The sequence below is a fragment of the Cydia pomonella genome, chromosome 10 (assembly GCF_033807575.1).
Source record: "Cydia pomonella isolate Wapato2018A chromosome 10, ilCydPomo1, whole genome shotgun sequence".
NCBI classification, from domain to species: Eukaryota; Metazoa; Arthropoda; class Insecta; order Lepidoptera; family Tortricidae; genus Cydia; species Cydia pomonella.
The window spans coordinates 15,446,884-15,461,962 of NC_084712.1; the positions used below are offsets into that span (position 1 = coordinate 15,446,884).

Below are 15,079 nucleotides of genomic sequence, written 5' to 3' on the forward strand. Positions count from 1 at the left end.
ATAGAGTCGAAAGAAATGCAAACGTAAAATAGTGTTGCTAGTTGTTGAATCTAGTTGGCTGTGTAAATTATCGAATTGTTTGCGATTGAGGCCATGTTTTTATTTATATAATAGTAATGTATAGCCTTTATGGAATTGTGCCTCATACATTGTAAAGTATAGATTTAATGTCATTTTGACTGCTTCGTGGTAGTCCTATAGTATGTATCTAATAGATAACTACTAGTTCGTAATAAAGTACCTTTTGGGTACGAAACTCTAAAAATATATTGTCTAAGTATGTTGCAAGTCTACAATAAAGTATAATGTTGAATATTTCGTAGTTTACATTTGTACCTACATCCAAATTTAAAAGGGTTATTACCTAGGTGAAGGATACTGTCACGGGGTGTAATGCTGATCTCATTGGTTTCAATTCCCCTTAGACGCACTTCACAGGGAGTCAAAAAATCCTCAGAAATGCTTTGTGTAATGAATGGACCCCCTAAACCGCTGAACCGATTGAGATGAAATTAGGTATAAAGATAAGTTTTTACCCCGGAAATCATACTTTAAGGGGGAGAGAAAGAGTTTGGTATTAACTATGGAAATGTTACATGGAAATACTAATTTTATGCAGACAAAACCGGGGACAGAAGCTAGTAAGTTATAAGTAAGCATATAAGACTTGATTGAGAATGAAGTCCAGTACATTTTTCTACTTTCGCCGTTAGGTACTACTAACTTGATATAGACTGTACCATCGCTTTAAAATATACTATAAAAAAGTTACGCGTCGCACTGAGGTACATTTTTGGGTATTGTGTTTGACACTCAAATAGTTAAGCAGAGTATTGTATTTATACATATTAGCTTATATACCTATTACCAAACGGTATCTACACAAAAAAATACAGCGTTGAGTAATTAACGATATTCGTAGGAACAGAGCCAGAGAAAAGGCCTCAGGGCCGCCGCCGTTCGCGCAGCAGAAACTCTTCGGCGACACACTCGCTTACACGCCAAGAATCTGACAGTAAGTACTATTTATCGATCTAATATTTAACCTTTTCGACGCCAACGACGGATATATCCGTCACACTCACAGACTACAGAGCAACATAGACCTACGTGCATATGCATGAAGTTCAATTTCAGTTTTGGCACTTCGGTGACGTGGCGTCTGAGTGATAGCTTTTGTGTTTGACACGGCCTCGAAGGTTCAAACTTATGTTTTGAACACATATTAAAACTGAAACCTGTTTCCCCCGCCTGAATGGTTGACTGGACTGAGCGTGGTCGATCCGCGGCCACGACCAAAGAAACCTGTGTCGAAACGTCGGAAATAAAGGTAGATATAGGTTTAATTGAATATGTATTTATTATATAATCTGTCAAAGCCAGGATGCTTTGTCTTCGTATCTCTTGATCTAAGCCAATACAGGTATTCAGGTATTGTATAGTCAAATCAACAAGCCTCTTGCTTGTTACAGTCATTGTCTCGAGTGATGTAGGAGCATTCCATGAAATAGTCCCGTACAAACGCGAATTTTCTGAAGATTTGCAGGTACAAGAGTTTCCTTTTCTGTGACTAATGGTCAAAAACATGCACAGAGAAATAATCACTTGCTTTAAACGCCGAAAAAAATTGTTAGGTAATAGCGTTGTTGTAACACGGACATTATAGGTACCTATTTAAATCCACCAAACAAATGAAAACTCTGACATTTCGAATATCGATCGTCCGTGATTGTACTTGCGTTTTAGTAGCAAATGACAAAATATACCCTAAGGCAAGTGCACACGCTTGTGGCATTGCCGCGTAGCCAAAACATGCAAATCGTTTACGCTGCGTTGTCTTTTTTTCTATGCGCTGCGTAGCAATTAGCGATCGAAACGCAACTGTCACTGTTGCACTAATATGGAAGACTTGGAAGAGTATTAGAGAGATAAAACGTTTCGTTGTCGAAGCGAGAGCGATTGTCACCTTGGCTAGGCCAGCTTATCAGATAATAGTTATTTGTTTTACAAGGGGGAAAGTTGTTATTTAACCGCTCGTGTTAATATTGATACCCGAGCAAGCGAAATGTTCCAAAATTGAACCACTTATTTTCACCACATCAACGCGAGGAAAATACTAACTATGAAATACCAAGAAAATCAAACCAATTCAAATCCAAATGAACGTAATAAAAAAAATATCATTCAAAATTATCATTTAAAAGTGAATTCTACCAGCTAACATAAGGAAACAACTCAAAATTTGCATCTGTAATCAGAGGGTCTACCGCGAACCACGTTCGACGTGTTGCGTCCCTGTCACACTTACGTACCAATCTACAAGTGCGATAGAGAGGCAACACGTCGAACGTGGTTCGCGGTAGGCCCTCAGATGAGGATAAAATGCAAATTTCTCATTTGTTTTTGAACAATCTAGAACGCCTTTACCAGTTGGTGTGGTAAAAAAAATACTTGATTATCTTCAAAATGGAATTAATTAAAATACTTAGTTAAGCTCAGGAATGCACACTGAAATTAACGGACTTTAAAAAAACACCTTGTATAGAAATTTAAAATTTTGCTTTGCTTTTTGACTCAAATATATTCGATGCAGAAAATTGTAAATGATAAACGAGTTTTTACTTTAGGAGAACATTCGAAAAATCGTGAAAGCAGCAAAAACGACAATTCCAAAACCTCCGGCAAGTTATGTACGAAACGCCTGGCGTCTAATGCTCAGAAGAAGAATGACGATTCTAAGCGTAAGTCCTAAATTTTGTCCGTTAGTATCCCTACTAGGTATCCATAATGATATAAATGCAAAAGTAACTCTGTCTGTCTGAACCGATTTAGAATTTTTTTTGAGTAGAATAGAATAGAACAAAATTTACTCAGGACATTTTAACAACAAAAAATAACATGTCACAAAAACGGATTAAAACGTCACTGAAAAGGTTTCCACTTAGCTTGTTTTCAAGGTACCTTTTAAATACTTGGACGCTGGTTTTCCAATAGGTAGATCTATTTTGATTAGTAGTAAAATTAAAAATTAATTATTTATCTCTAATCTGCACCTAGGAAATGTGGTAGTGAACAAGGAACTACGGGTCCCTTCGCGCTACAAAGAGAACCTCACCGCCAGTAAGTTTGATTAATATCTTTGTAGAGTTAGAGAAACATAATCAGGTATGTAGAGATTAGTAGTTTAATTTTTAAACAAGCATAGTAAGATTAGTTCTCAAACTCGTCTTAAAGACTGACGTCATATTCTTATGCTATAACTTAAGATTTTTTTGTTGTCCGTGCTATTTTCCTCCTAAGCTTTTATTGATATAGGTATATTATGTAGTTTATGTTTATACGGCTATGCTATGCTTGACCAGGCACCGTCCGCGGCGGGCGACTGTCAGCCGCGCCGTGCGCGACCGACGACGTCCGAAATGTCCGAATGCTGTCTTCGTGAACGTATGTGCGTGGTCTGGCTCGCCCATATCAATGAGATCTGAGGGCCTGCTGCCAACATAAAAAAAACGAAAATGGTTATCTGTCTGCTTATCGCCCTTGCATATTCGAGCGACAGAGAGGCAGATAACGTTATTCGGTTTTTCGATGTTGGCGGTCGGCCCTCAGGCACCTACAGCATGCAGTGTGTCAGCCTCCTGTCGTGACGACATAACAGTAGCCTATACTCATTATAAATGGAAGTTCGAATCACGTTCTTTTGACACAGGGCTGCGTCGTATGTCGTCGGTGAACAACAGTGCTACTAGCATAATGAGCCCCCGAAGACCCTCGCCTGTCACCAGCAGGAGGGCCGCCTTGCCTTCGCGTCAGTGTTGTCCATTACCTACAGCCTAATAATACTCCAAATACAGTTGGCGCTCTGAACATTTTCCCCTATGCCGAATTGTTGGAACTGCCGAATGATTGGATTTGTATAGGAAATAAAAGCTTTATATAGAAAATAAATTCTGCATATCAAATGCAACCGCTCTGTAATTTTGCGTTCGGCTGTGTAAACTGCCGGATTATAGAGCGAGTCATCTAAGTCGCTAATTGCTAGATTGACGAACGCCGGAATACCAAGTGGCCTTCTCTATACTTACCTATAACTACTTAGCTCATCTTAACACAATTTAATTTAGAAACACATAATGTAAGGCCGTCTACGTCCTACGCAAAAGTTTTGTACAATATATGTCTATAAAGGTATATTCAGGTGCCTGTATGCCTGGTCACGACACTGAATAGTAATTTCCGTGGGCATATTTGATAAATGTACGTCAGCACGAGGTGTAATCTCATAAAAAAACATGTCAAGTGACAAAATGGCCAGTCTATATATACCTACTTCGGCCGAAATGACTAGGTAGAAGCTAAAAGGTGTTTTTTACTTTAGGAGAACCCTCGAGAACTCGTGAGAGCAAAGACGACAGTGCTAAAACCGCCGGAAAGTTATATACAAAACACTTGCAGTCCAACACTCACAATAAGAACGATAACTCTAGCGGTAAGTTCTAGAATAGAGCAAAGATAATTTGAAATAGAGGTGGATGTCAAAGAACATTTTGTAGTCACAATAAATTTACTGCCATCTTTCGACACATGATTAAAACTTTTAGAACGCCATTTAAAATTCGAGAGATGGCAGTAAATTTACTATGTCTACAAAGTTTTCTTGGACAATCCACCTCTATTTCAAATTCTCTTTGATATAGAGCTACTTATCTGCTGGTCATAGTTTATAGATATTATAAGGTGTCACCGCCGAATCCGCCGATGCTAAAAAAACTAACGAGGACCTAGAGTATTCAGTTGAAAATTTTTAATGTAGTTTAATTAAAACAATAAATTTAATATAATGCTTCTCTAAAATCTACGTTACTGACGTTACTTGCTCGAAAAATATCGCTGATTGCTTTCGTACGATTGAGTAACTATGTCTACGCAAAAGAGCGAAAAATGTCAGCCAAACCGATCCGAACCGAACTTCGTCTTTTTCGCTCTCATTGCGTGGACATAAAGCCTTTTTCTATCAGAGTATGCCTATTCCGAGTCGATAGGTGTCACGAGAACCTAACTCTGCAATCTGTCTGTCACCTCTTCTCCAAGACGCTGAACCGATTTAGATGAAATTTGGTATGGTGATAGGAAGGACATAAGTTTTTATCACGAAAACCATCCTTCACAATTTGAAATCTGTACCTTTTTCTACAAACAACTTGCTTGAACAATCAGACCATACATGGTATAAAAAGCTGTAGATACACCTACGATAATGAAGAGCAAAATATTTGTCTACTTTCGGCATTACTATATACCTACTTGAAGTGAACTATTATACCATCGATCGCTTAGAATTGACAATTAGTTCTCGCACCACGGAGCTTCGTTGCGTTATTGTGTTTGATGCTTGACATTTGAACAGTATTTTTACACATTAGCTTTGTTCAAAACCGACTTAGGTAAAGGTATTAACACAAAACGATACAACGTTTTCTGTTGAATAATTAGCGATATTCGCAGGAACCGAGCCAGAGAAAAGGCCACGCCGTTCGTGTAGCAGAAACTCTTCGGCGACACACTCGCTCACGCGCCAAGAATCAGACAGTAAGTTCTATTATATTGTATTGTAGTACGGGCAGGTTTCCGCAACTTCAACATTTATAATAGCAACTCGACGACCGGTCTGGTCTAGTGGGTAGTGACCCTACCTATGAAACCGATGGTCCCAGGTTCAAAAATTGGTAAGCGCAATTATTTGTGTGATGGGCACATTTGTTCGTGAGTCATGGCTGTTTTCTATGTATTTAAATATTTACATATATGTATATTATATATACACGGTGCTCACGAGGAACCCGACAGATTTTAACCACGTATACCTACTTCTGAGGCCAAAAGAAGGAAAAAATGTTATATGAGTTTCAGTAAATTTCGCGAAAAAAATATTTTTTTTGTTTTCTTTTTTTTTTTTCAAATTTTGAACGTAATTGTACATAAAAAGTTAATGTTATGGTAAAACTGGCACTGAAAATATTTTTTTACGGTTTTTTTTTGTAAAAACTAGTTCTTGCAAAGGTTACTTATCACTTTTTGACATCTATCAATAAGGATATTTAGACTACGCCCCACAATGGCATCATCGCGATCAAAAAGGCGTTTTGCACTAAGTTACGATAAGAAGATGTTTTCTTTTTACATTGGTATTAACTCTGAAACTAGGCGAAATCCAGAAAAGTTTATATGTCATTTTAGTCTCTAAATGTGATCAATAATACACTGTCCAAATCTTTCGGTTTCCTCATGTAGCACCGTGTATATTGTTGTCTCATACTCGTACCTACAACAAAAGTCTTAATTGAGCTTAATGTTGTGGGACAATTTGTGTAATGTCTTATAATAGTTTTTTTTTATATGTTTTAGAGCTATTAAGACGATGATGGTAGTTAGTACTACTAGTAGTAGTAGATAGCAGGGGCGGATCGTTCAAAGAACTTGATTCCCACCGGCTTGTCTAATTTCAGCCCGTTGAGTACTTTCACGATCGGCTCATGGAGAAAAGGAAAGCAAAGTTAGCTCCGGGTTCCCTACGAATATTTGTGACGCGCCGCCACTGGTAGATAGTAATAGTAGGATTCTAGGATTGTACGGTCACGTCTGAAAATATCGCTACGAAAAACGTGCCAAAAATATGTATAAGTACACGGCTTTATTGCCCATATATTAAGGTAGTGTATACAGTCATGGCACAGGATCGTTGTCCGATACACAAATATTTCAAATGAGTCTTGAGTCTGTACCTAATTGAGCTGAAATTACTACAAGCTTAAAGGTGCTTTTTCTTTTAGGAGATCCCTGGAGAACTCGTGAGAGCAAAGACGACTGTGCTAAAACCGCCGGAAAGTTAGGTATTCACAGAACACTTGCCGACCAATACAATAAAAATCACAATTTTAGCGGTATTCCTTACGGTATTCCTTTGTGGTAAATCCTACAATAAGCTGAATATCTCTTGGTCATCCCAACTGATATTATTAATGCGAATGTAACTGTCTGTCTCCTCCACGCTTAGATAAACCCCTGGGGGCCTAGCCAATGATGACAATCGTTAGCAGAAAACTATCACTCTTCCTTATTAATGCGATAGAGAGACAAATAGCGTTTCTTTACGTTTGCAAACGATTGCGATCTTAACTAGGCCTCCTGAACCGATTAAGATCAAATTTTGCATGGAGATACTTTAAGGACCTAGGAAGGACTTAGGATTGTTTCGTAGTAATCAATCATCAACATCATCATCCTAGGCAGAAGTCGCGGGCAGAAGCTTCAGAATAAGGTACTTATCGTAACTGCACTACCGCGATTTTTGATAGCACAGACTGTGCAAGTGTTTTTTAAACGTCATAATTTTGTTAATAGTAGGTACCTAGTAATAGCTAATAGCACCACCCACGAGAGATTGTGGGCGGTGCTATTTGCTTTACCTTAAGGTTGATTGGTAGAGAATGCCTTTTGGCATTAAATCCGCCTTTTGTACGATAAGTTTTCTTTTGTGCAATAAAGATTAAATAAATAAATAATTTGGTAGAAGTTTCTCGTTTAAAATAACACTTGCACAGTCTGGGCTATCAAAACTGCTGCCAACTTAGCTTGGTCTAATTCTATCTAAGCAATTACGTGAAATCTGAAGTAATTCAGATAAAAATCTCGCTGGTCGTGTGAGTGAACAGTCAACAATCAACAAATTACGATACAAGTGCAAAAAGTAGGGAATTCGCAACATGTGACGATAAAAAAACACGACCGAAATTTAGATCATCACGAGTTGCGAATTACCTTTTCGCACGTTTATTGTGCAACATTTTACAGTACATACGGCCCTTTAAAATTTTGACTACTTCGACCGCACTAGGGCGGTAAAGTAGCACCATATGTACTGTAAAATATAATGCTACTCTAGAATTTACGTTACTTGCTCGTATTCGCTGAGTGCTTTCGTATGATTGAGTAAGGGTGTAGATACTGGATTTTTTCAATCAGTATTTACACGAAGATTTTTTCTACTCGTCGACTGGTTGAATTAAGATTTACGCAAGTATAGTATAGTATACCAAACTATAATTGCGTACTTTTCTTGTAAGGGCTCCCAACTCAACTATAATATTCATTTTGATACGCTGTAGTCAGCTATAAACATTTTGCCGCGATCCCATAGAAAATACATAAACGTGTAACTATTTCATATGCTCATGAAATAGTCGCATATTTGTCTTTTGTACTACATGTTGGTCTACTGTGATACTTACCAATGCATTAATGATTTAGGTTTTATTAAAAAAAAATGTATTATTTCAGGTAACTAACAAAAATAATACTTTAAACTAGTAGCATATCTTTCTATTGAATTTTTGTGTTTTTATATTATTAAATAGAGATTTTAAGGGGGAACGAAACTTTAATTATTTTTGCGCTACGACGCACGGTTTAGGAGACACATATTATATACCTAAAAAGATTTCTACATGATTAAATAACTTTTCTTGTGAAATAAAAAAAATCTTTAAAGGGCTTTTCGTTCCCCTTTAATACCACAACTTCAACTTCAACATTTATTCAGCAAATACCTAGGCCGCAAGGGCACTTTTACACGTCAACGTGGAACTTACATAGAAGCAAAAACAAGCATATCAACAATTAATTGAAAATATTAATGCAAACTAAAGTATTAATGTTTAAAGTAAAAGTAAATAAAGTATTATTATTACTTAGAGATGTATAAAGTCTCTAAACGTCGAATTACACAAAAACGAATGAGGTGTTTCCCGTAATTATACTCGGAAAAAAAATCAGTCGAATTGAGAACCTCCTCCTTTTTTGAAGTCGGTTAAAAATAAAGTTATCTTAAACGGACTAGTCTCCACAAACAGCACCCGTTCACGAGTATGACGCGTATCTCAACCATCGCCTCCCTCAACCTTCATTCGGGAAAGTGGCGACCCGATCAACGACACAACCGTAAGCAAAAACTTTTATTTAAGCGAGCATGACATATTCAAGCTAACGGGGTATACTCGTATTAATATTTAAATAGTAATAACATGTAACTATATGTACAACTACTACTACAACTGTGAGACACAACATTTTGTGCTTGTATGTATGTTATATAAAAGACGGTATAGGGAGCGTGCATGAACTGTAGGAGCCGTCAGATTTTTGGCGCGAGGCGTAAATGTCATGTTTTTTATTCCGATGTAGCCCACAAGAATGTACTATGCACAAGAAAACACGTGACGTGTACATGTGCATGTTTATGGTTCCGATTCAGGCCACAAGATGGCAGACCCTCCAACGCGCACGGTCCCTATAGTAGCTTAGTGTTGGTAGGAACTCAAGTCTTTTGAGTCTAAATTGAAGAACTCGACTCGTTTTTACGAGACTCAGAGCTTAAAAACCTCTGAGTCTTTTAAGTCCCGCGTCGAGTCTTTTTTAAGCGCAACTCAAAAGGTCTCGAGTCTCCGAATAAAGACATACGGCCCGATTCGAAGAATGAAATACGATAACGATAAGTACTGGTTTAGATCTCAGTTTGATATCGTTTGTATGTCGTATAATTGACAGAAGCAGCACGATTCGGGCAACCAATATCACTTGCGTTAGAAATATCGTAGATAGATCTTATTGGGATCGGAATCGAAATAAACGTCAATTTTGACATGTCGTTTAGTTACCGATCTTTCCAAGATCTTAAACGTGTCTTAATCATTCTTTGAATCGGGCCGTCAGTCAAAAATTTCATGGGTTTTACCTAAACTACAGTAAAGGAAATAGGCGTTATGATTTATGTTATGTACATCCATGAATTTGACATAAAGACAACGCATTTCAAAGTTATTTGTAAAAAAATTACAAGTTCTCCGAAAAGGACTCAAGTCTCTACAAACGACTCAAGACTCTAATAAGTTGAAAATAACTCGAGTTTCATCTTAATTATAAGAGTCTGAAAAACTGAGTCGAGTCTTAAAGCAGAGTACTCAAAGGACTCGAGTCTTAACCAACACTAGTATAGCTATACATACACACAATTACTAGCTTAATTAATTATTAAGAGATGTAAAGGTCTCTATGTGTCAGAATCATTAACAATATAGGTATGTACAATCAAATTAAACACAAAATAAAAATAAAAACAAATACACCGAACACACCGAGTGCACTGAATAACCTATCACATTAGTGACATTAGGACATAAAGGGACAGCAGTTCTCCGGCCGCAGCAGTTCTTCTGCAGTTCGCCGGACGATATCGACCTGTTAGTAATTCGCGAAAAAAATTCAACTTTTGCGAATAACTGACAGGCCGATAAATATCGTCCGGCGAACTAGTAATCAGTGGGCCCCTTAAAACAATCATCATCATCGTCATTTTTAGAAAAGTACTATACTTACGTCGGCGTGAAAAGGGGTTGCCGGCCTCATAACAATACGGCCTCGCTACCCTCGGCGGTCGTCTATACATGTCTATGTACTGTGCCGGCAACCCCTTACTTCCCGGCCTCTGTGTACTATTGAGCTACCGTTTTGTTTCGTCCACTCGACCGCGGCGGCACGTGATTGGTATTTTTTTATAGTTGACTACAGCGTATATCGAAATAAATCTATAGTTCTGTTGGGAGCCCATACATGAAAAGTACGCATATTATAGTGTGGTAGGTATACGAAATCTTAATTCAACTATTACAGTCAACGAGTAGAAAAAATACTATTATCCGTCCTACTACCCGGATGAACTTTGTCTAGCTTATTAATCAGAGTTCTAAAAGCAATTGCCTTGTTGTTGAATTTTGAACCTTTTTAAATAAAGAGCTTGAAACATGTACAATATTTTGTGAATACTTAACTATAAAAAAAAAATAGAATGTATTTATTTCAGACAAACATGGTCCATATTTTGTTAGTACGTCTTAACAATTAAAAAGCACCAAATACACCTTAAACTGATTATTTCATCTTTATTTGTACGCCAGCCACCTCTTACGGCAGAAGTGTAACACCACGGGGCCTGACTCCGGAGACAACAGTGCAAGTCACCTCTATGGAGAATCACAGAATACTCGTATGTGAGTCGAGGATACGGAACGATTTAGCGAATAGAAATTAACCCTAAATAAATGTTGGCTTTTGTTTATTAGATCATTTTATGAAATTTTTGGTCCTACGTAGATATCGGTTTCTTAAGCCTTATCCGTGTTGACATTTCAAAAATATGCAAATATTCAGAACACATATCTGAAGTGTCGCTAAATCACTTCTACATGTGTCCATTATTTAAAAACATCATAAATATCGCCAGATGACAACCAAAACTCACTATTTTCGAAACAAACTAACATCAACCTTTATGTGATACTAGTACGGTTTTTTTAATAAAACGTCATACAAACATACGGCCCGCCTGATGGTAAGTAGTCTCCGTAGCCTATGTACGCCTGCAACTACAGGAGACGGTTCACTAAAAATATGGCTCTTAATTTGTTATAGAAATTAGTTTTGGTCATAACCTGGCAATATTATGTTGCCAAATATGTTAATTGATAATTACAGCAACCGGAACCCAAATGCGGAATAAAGGGACGAGCGAGCTGAGCGAACGTGTACAAGATCTCATGTTGGATGTGTCAGACTCCAACCGGCCCTCTGGCATATTTCTCATGTCCAAACCAAGTAATGGTCCGAGAACTGGTACACATTTTGGAGTAGGACCTTGAGGCAAGCTGAAAATTTGCCTGAAACTTCTTCTATCATACCCTAACTCAGCACTGCGAGTCTGGCTGCGGGGTACCGGGGCTAAATCAATCCCATGGATTTTTAAAGATCTTTTTTCTAAAACAATGTTCTTGTGACAATCTGTAAATTTTACAAGTAAACATTTTGTACCATTAAAAATATTTTACATGTAGGTACACAACACACAATGTTTTTGATGCTACATTTTGTATAGTAGACAAACTTAATTTTGCGTGCAAGTAAGTGTGTAACTTTCTAGATCGTCTGGCAGGTTGAAAGTCCCGACCAAATCGTCTGGCTTATTATTTTTATGACTATTAAGATATTTCATTTTTACTTGTAAAAATTACAGACTGCCTCAAGAACCTTATTTTAAATTTTTCGAAAAAATATTTTGCCGCGTCTGGCAAGGTTAAAGATATATTATATAGTCCAGCACCAAATGGCCTGCCTTATTTTTTTATGACTATTTAATTTTATACAATTAATTTATTTGAACATTTCATTATAACTTGTAAAAATTATAGATTGACTCATCTTCATCTTCATCCATTCGCAGCCAGACTTACAGTGCTGAGTTAGGTATGATAGGAGAAGTTTCAGGCAAATTTTCAGCTTACCTCATGGATTCCAAAATATTTACCAGCTCTCCGTCTATAATATCATTATAGCTCTCTCATTATAAACTATTCTCATTAATTATTATTACTTTGTCCTATGTAAAGCAGCCATGTCCTAACTACGGCCCGCAAGCCTATTATTTAGGTCCTCAAAAATTCCTAAATACCATACAATCAGACCCGCGAATAGACAGAAAAGTTGAGGCTATGGCCGTTTCAAAAAGTAACCTATGTCCTAGAATAAGGCTGCCTTCCCACCGAGGTGGAGACGAGCAGAGATGAGAGGAATCAACCAATAACATTAGTTGTTATCCAGCGGACCATATTGATTCCTCTCATCTCCTCTCGTCTCCGCCTCAGTGGGAAGGCAGCCTAAACGAGCGAGTAGGCTAAGCGAGCATGTGGTCAACAGGTCTGCTGCTGTCGGATGGGTCCAACTCTAATCGACCCAAATCATGTATCTACATAAAGCAATTTAAGAGCTTATTACATCTATACGGTCGCCAGGCAGGTGTCATGGATTTCCGGTGGCCGAACGGAGTTTTCTGTTTACGGAATCTCAGGACATCGTTAACAATATTTAAAATGTAAAAAAATAATTTGTACGAATTGCCAAAAAAAATTCAATGTTTGATAATTTTACACTCAACTAGAAATGTCGATTGTGAAAGAAGGCAGCTTTATTTTTTATTAGAGGAATACGGTGTCCTGATATTACGTGGTGGGATGCTAACTAGGCAAACTGCGAACATCAGAAAATCATTATCTACCTCTTTGTCGTCCTTTCATATTCGAGCGACAGAGCGGCAGATAACATTTTTCATTCGATGTTTGCGGTAACCCTTCTGCTAAGTATTAACTTTCGAGTTCCTAAGTACATTGTTCATAATTACAGCAATAGCAGCACAAGAACAGAGTAAAGGACCGACCGAGTTGAGCCAGCGTGCACAGAACCTTCTGTCGGATGTCTCTAACCGGTCCTCTGGATCCGTTCTCATGCGAGTCTCGCGGAAACCAAGTAAATCAATCATTATTTATCTCTTATTAAACTAAAAACTTTAGTAGCTCTTCGTTCCTGTAAAACTACGAGTACCAACTACCTAGAAGCTGATCCGAACTTACCGAGCCGATATGAAAAATACATTGCAACAATTATAAATACAACAGCGAATACCTGGGTAATCATTACATTACCTATAGAAGTAATATTCTTACAGTAAATTTATAATTACTACGACGTAACAGAGCTGTAGCCTATAGCAATCCAATAGCAGCAATCATTTGACATGTCAAAGGTCCCCAATGTGAGAGCAAATACTAATAAGTATTGATACTTTCGTATTGAAGTTGTAGGTTGTTGACCTCATGCAGTCACCAATTACTGTCAGTCAGTAATTACTGGACTATATAATATATTTATACAAGGTGCCCGCGAGGAAACGGAAAAAAATTAACCACGTATTCCTGAGGTCGTAAGAAGGAAAAAAATGTTATACAAATTTAAGTCAATTCCGCCAAAAAAAATTGTTGTATTTTTTTTTACTTTTTGTATAAAAATAACATAAGGACATGTTCTTGGAAAATTTATGTATATATATCAATCGTTCCTATTTTCGTAAAAACTGTCTATATTCAAACTGTTCCTTGTCACTTTCATATTTGTCAATAAGCCTCAATAAGGACGTCTAGACTTGCCCAGCAGACCCCAGGCTCCCATGAGCCGTGGCAAAATGCCGGGACAACGCGAGGAAGAAGAACGTCCTCCTTCTTCTTAGACAAAGTCCGATAGTGGCGACATCGCCAACAAAAAGGCGTTATGCACTATAAAAAAATTGTATATACTCGTATTAAATCTGAAACTAGGTAGGTGAATTAAAAAAAAGTTTATAGGTATGGCATTTTTGTCTCTACGATCCGGAATATACTGTTAAAATCTTTCCGTTTCCTTGTGGGAACCGCATCGTGTGGGTTTTAGGTGCAGGCAGAGTTAAGAGTCGAGAAGATAGGTATCATAATAAAATAAGTACATTCCTCACACGACAGCAAAGTTAAAGTATTCTTTATTAACATAAATATTGTCCGTTTAAGAATTAGGTATTCGGTATGGTATTCGCCCGAATAGTACCCAAAATTTGACCGAATAGTACCAACCGAATATTCGTAACATCTCTAATACCTAGGTAGGTACTAAATCTACAATGCAGGCTCATTCAAAATGTACCAAGAGAATTCGTAATACCAAACTTCCAATAAAATTAATATGACTCAGGTAGAGATACTTTTACGAAGATTTAGGTTTTTTAATATTTTCCAGCAAATGTCTCCTACGAAGCCAAGAAGATGGAAAACAGACCGGAAAAATTTAAAATGAATTTACCGAATGCTAATGTTTGTAAAGCTTACGTTATGGGTAATTGCAAATTATGTAACTTCTTTTATTTAAATAGGTATACGTATTTTGCGGTCTCGGTTCTTTAATATCGATAGGAGACATGATGACATGACAGAGCTCCAATGATACATCCACTTTGTATTTTTCAGTCAAGTCTAAACAGGGTTACGGTCATCCATTAGTCAAAACAATAACCAAGAAACTGATCATCAACCCGAACCCCATACCCTCGTATACCCATACTAATAGCAGTAAGTTTTATTTTTACCCCAAATTATAAGAAAAATAATATATTATA

At 37.4% G+C, this 15,079-nt stretch overlaps 1 protein-coding gene across 1 annotated transcript in view; it reads left to right on the forward strand.

Annotated features, from left to right (window-relative positions):
• LOC133522239 (zinc phosphodiesterase ELAC protein 2) overlaps nucleotides 1-15,079 on the forward strand; it is a 53,156-nt gene that overhangs the window by 21,964 nt on the left and 16,113 nt on the right. Inside the window, 12 exon segments of the mRNA XM_061857506.1 lie at nucleotides 923-1,015; nucleotides 2,628-2,741; nucleotides 3,058-3,120; nucleotides 3,710-3,808; nucleotides 4,379-4,489; nucleotides 5,506-5,589; nucleotides 6,831-6,890; nucleotides 11,010-11,102; nucleotides 11,587-11,706; nucleotides 13,285-13,407; nucleotides 14,704-14,799; nucleotides 14,931-15,032. Coding sequence (XP_061713490.1) covers nucleotides 923-1,015; nucleotides 2,628-2,741; nucleotides 3,058-3,120; nucleotides 3,710-3,808; nucleotides 4,379-4,489; nucleotides 5,506-5,589; nucleotides 6,831-6,890; nucleotides 11,010-11,102; nucleotides 11,587-11,706; nucleotides 13,285-13,407; nucleotides 14,704-14,799; nucleotides 14,931-15,032 — 1,158 coding nt within the window.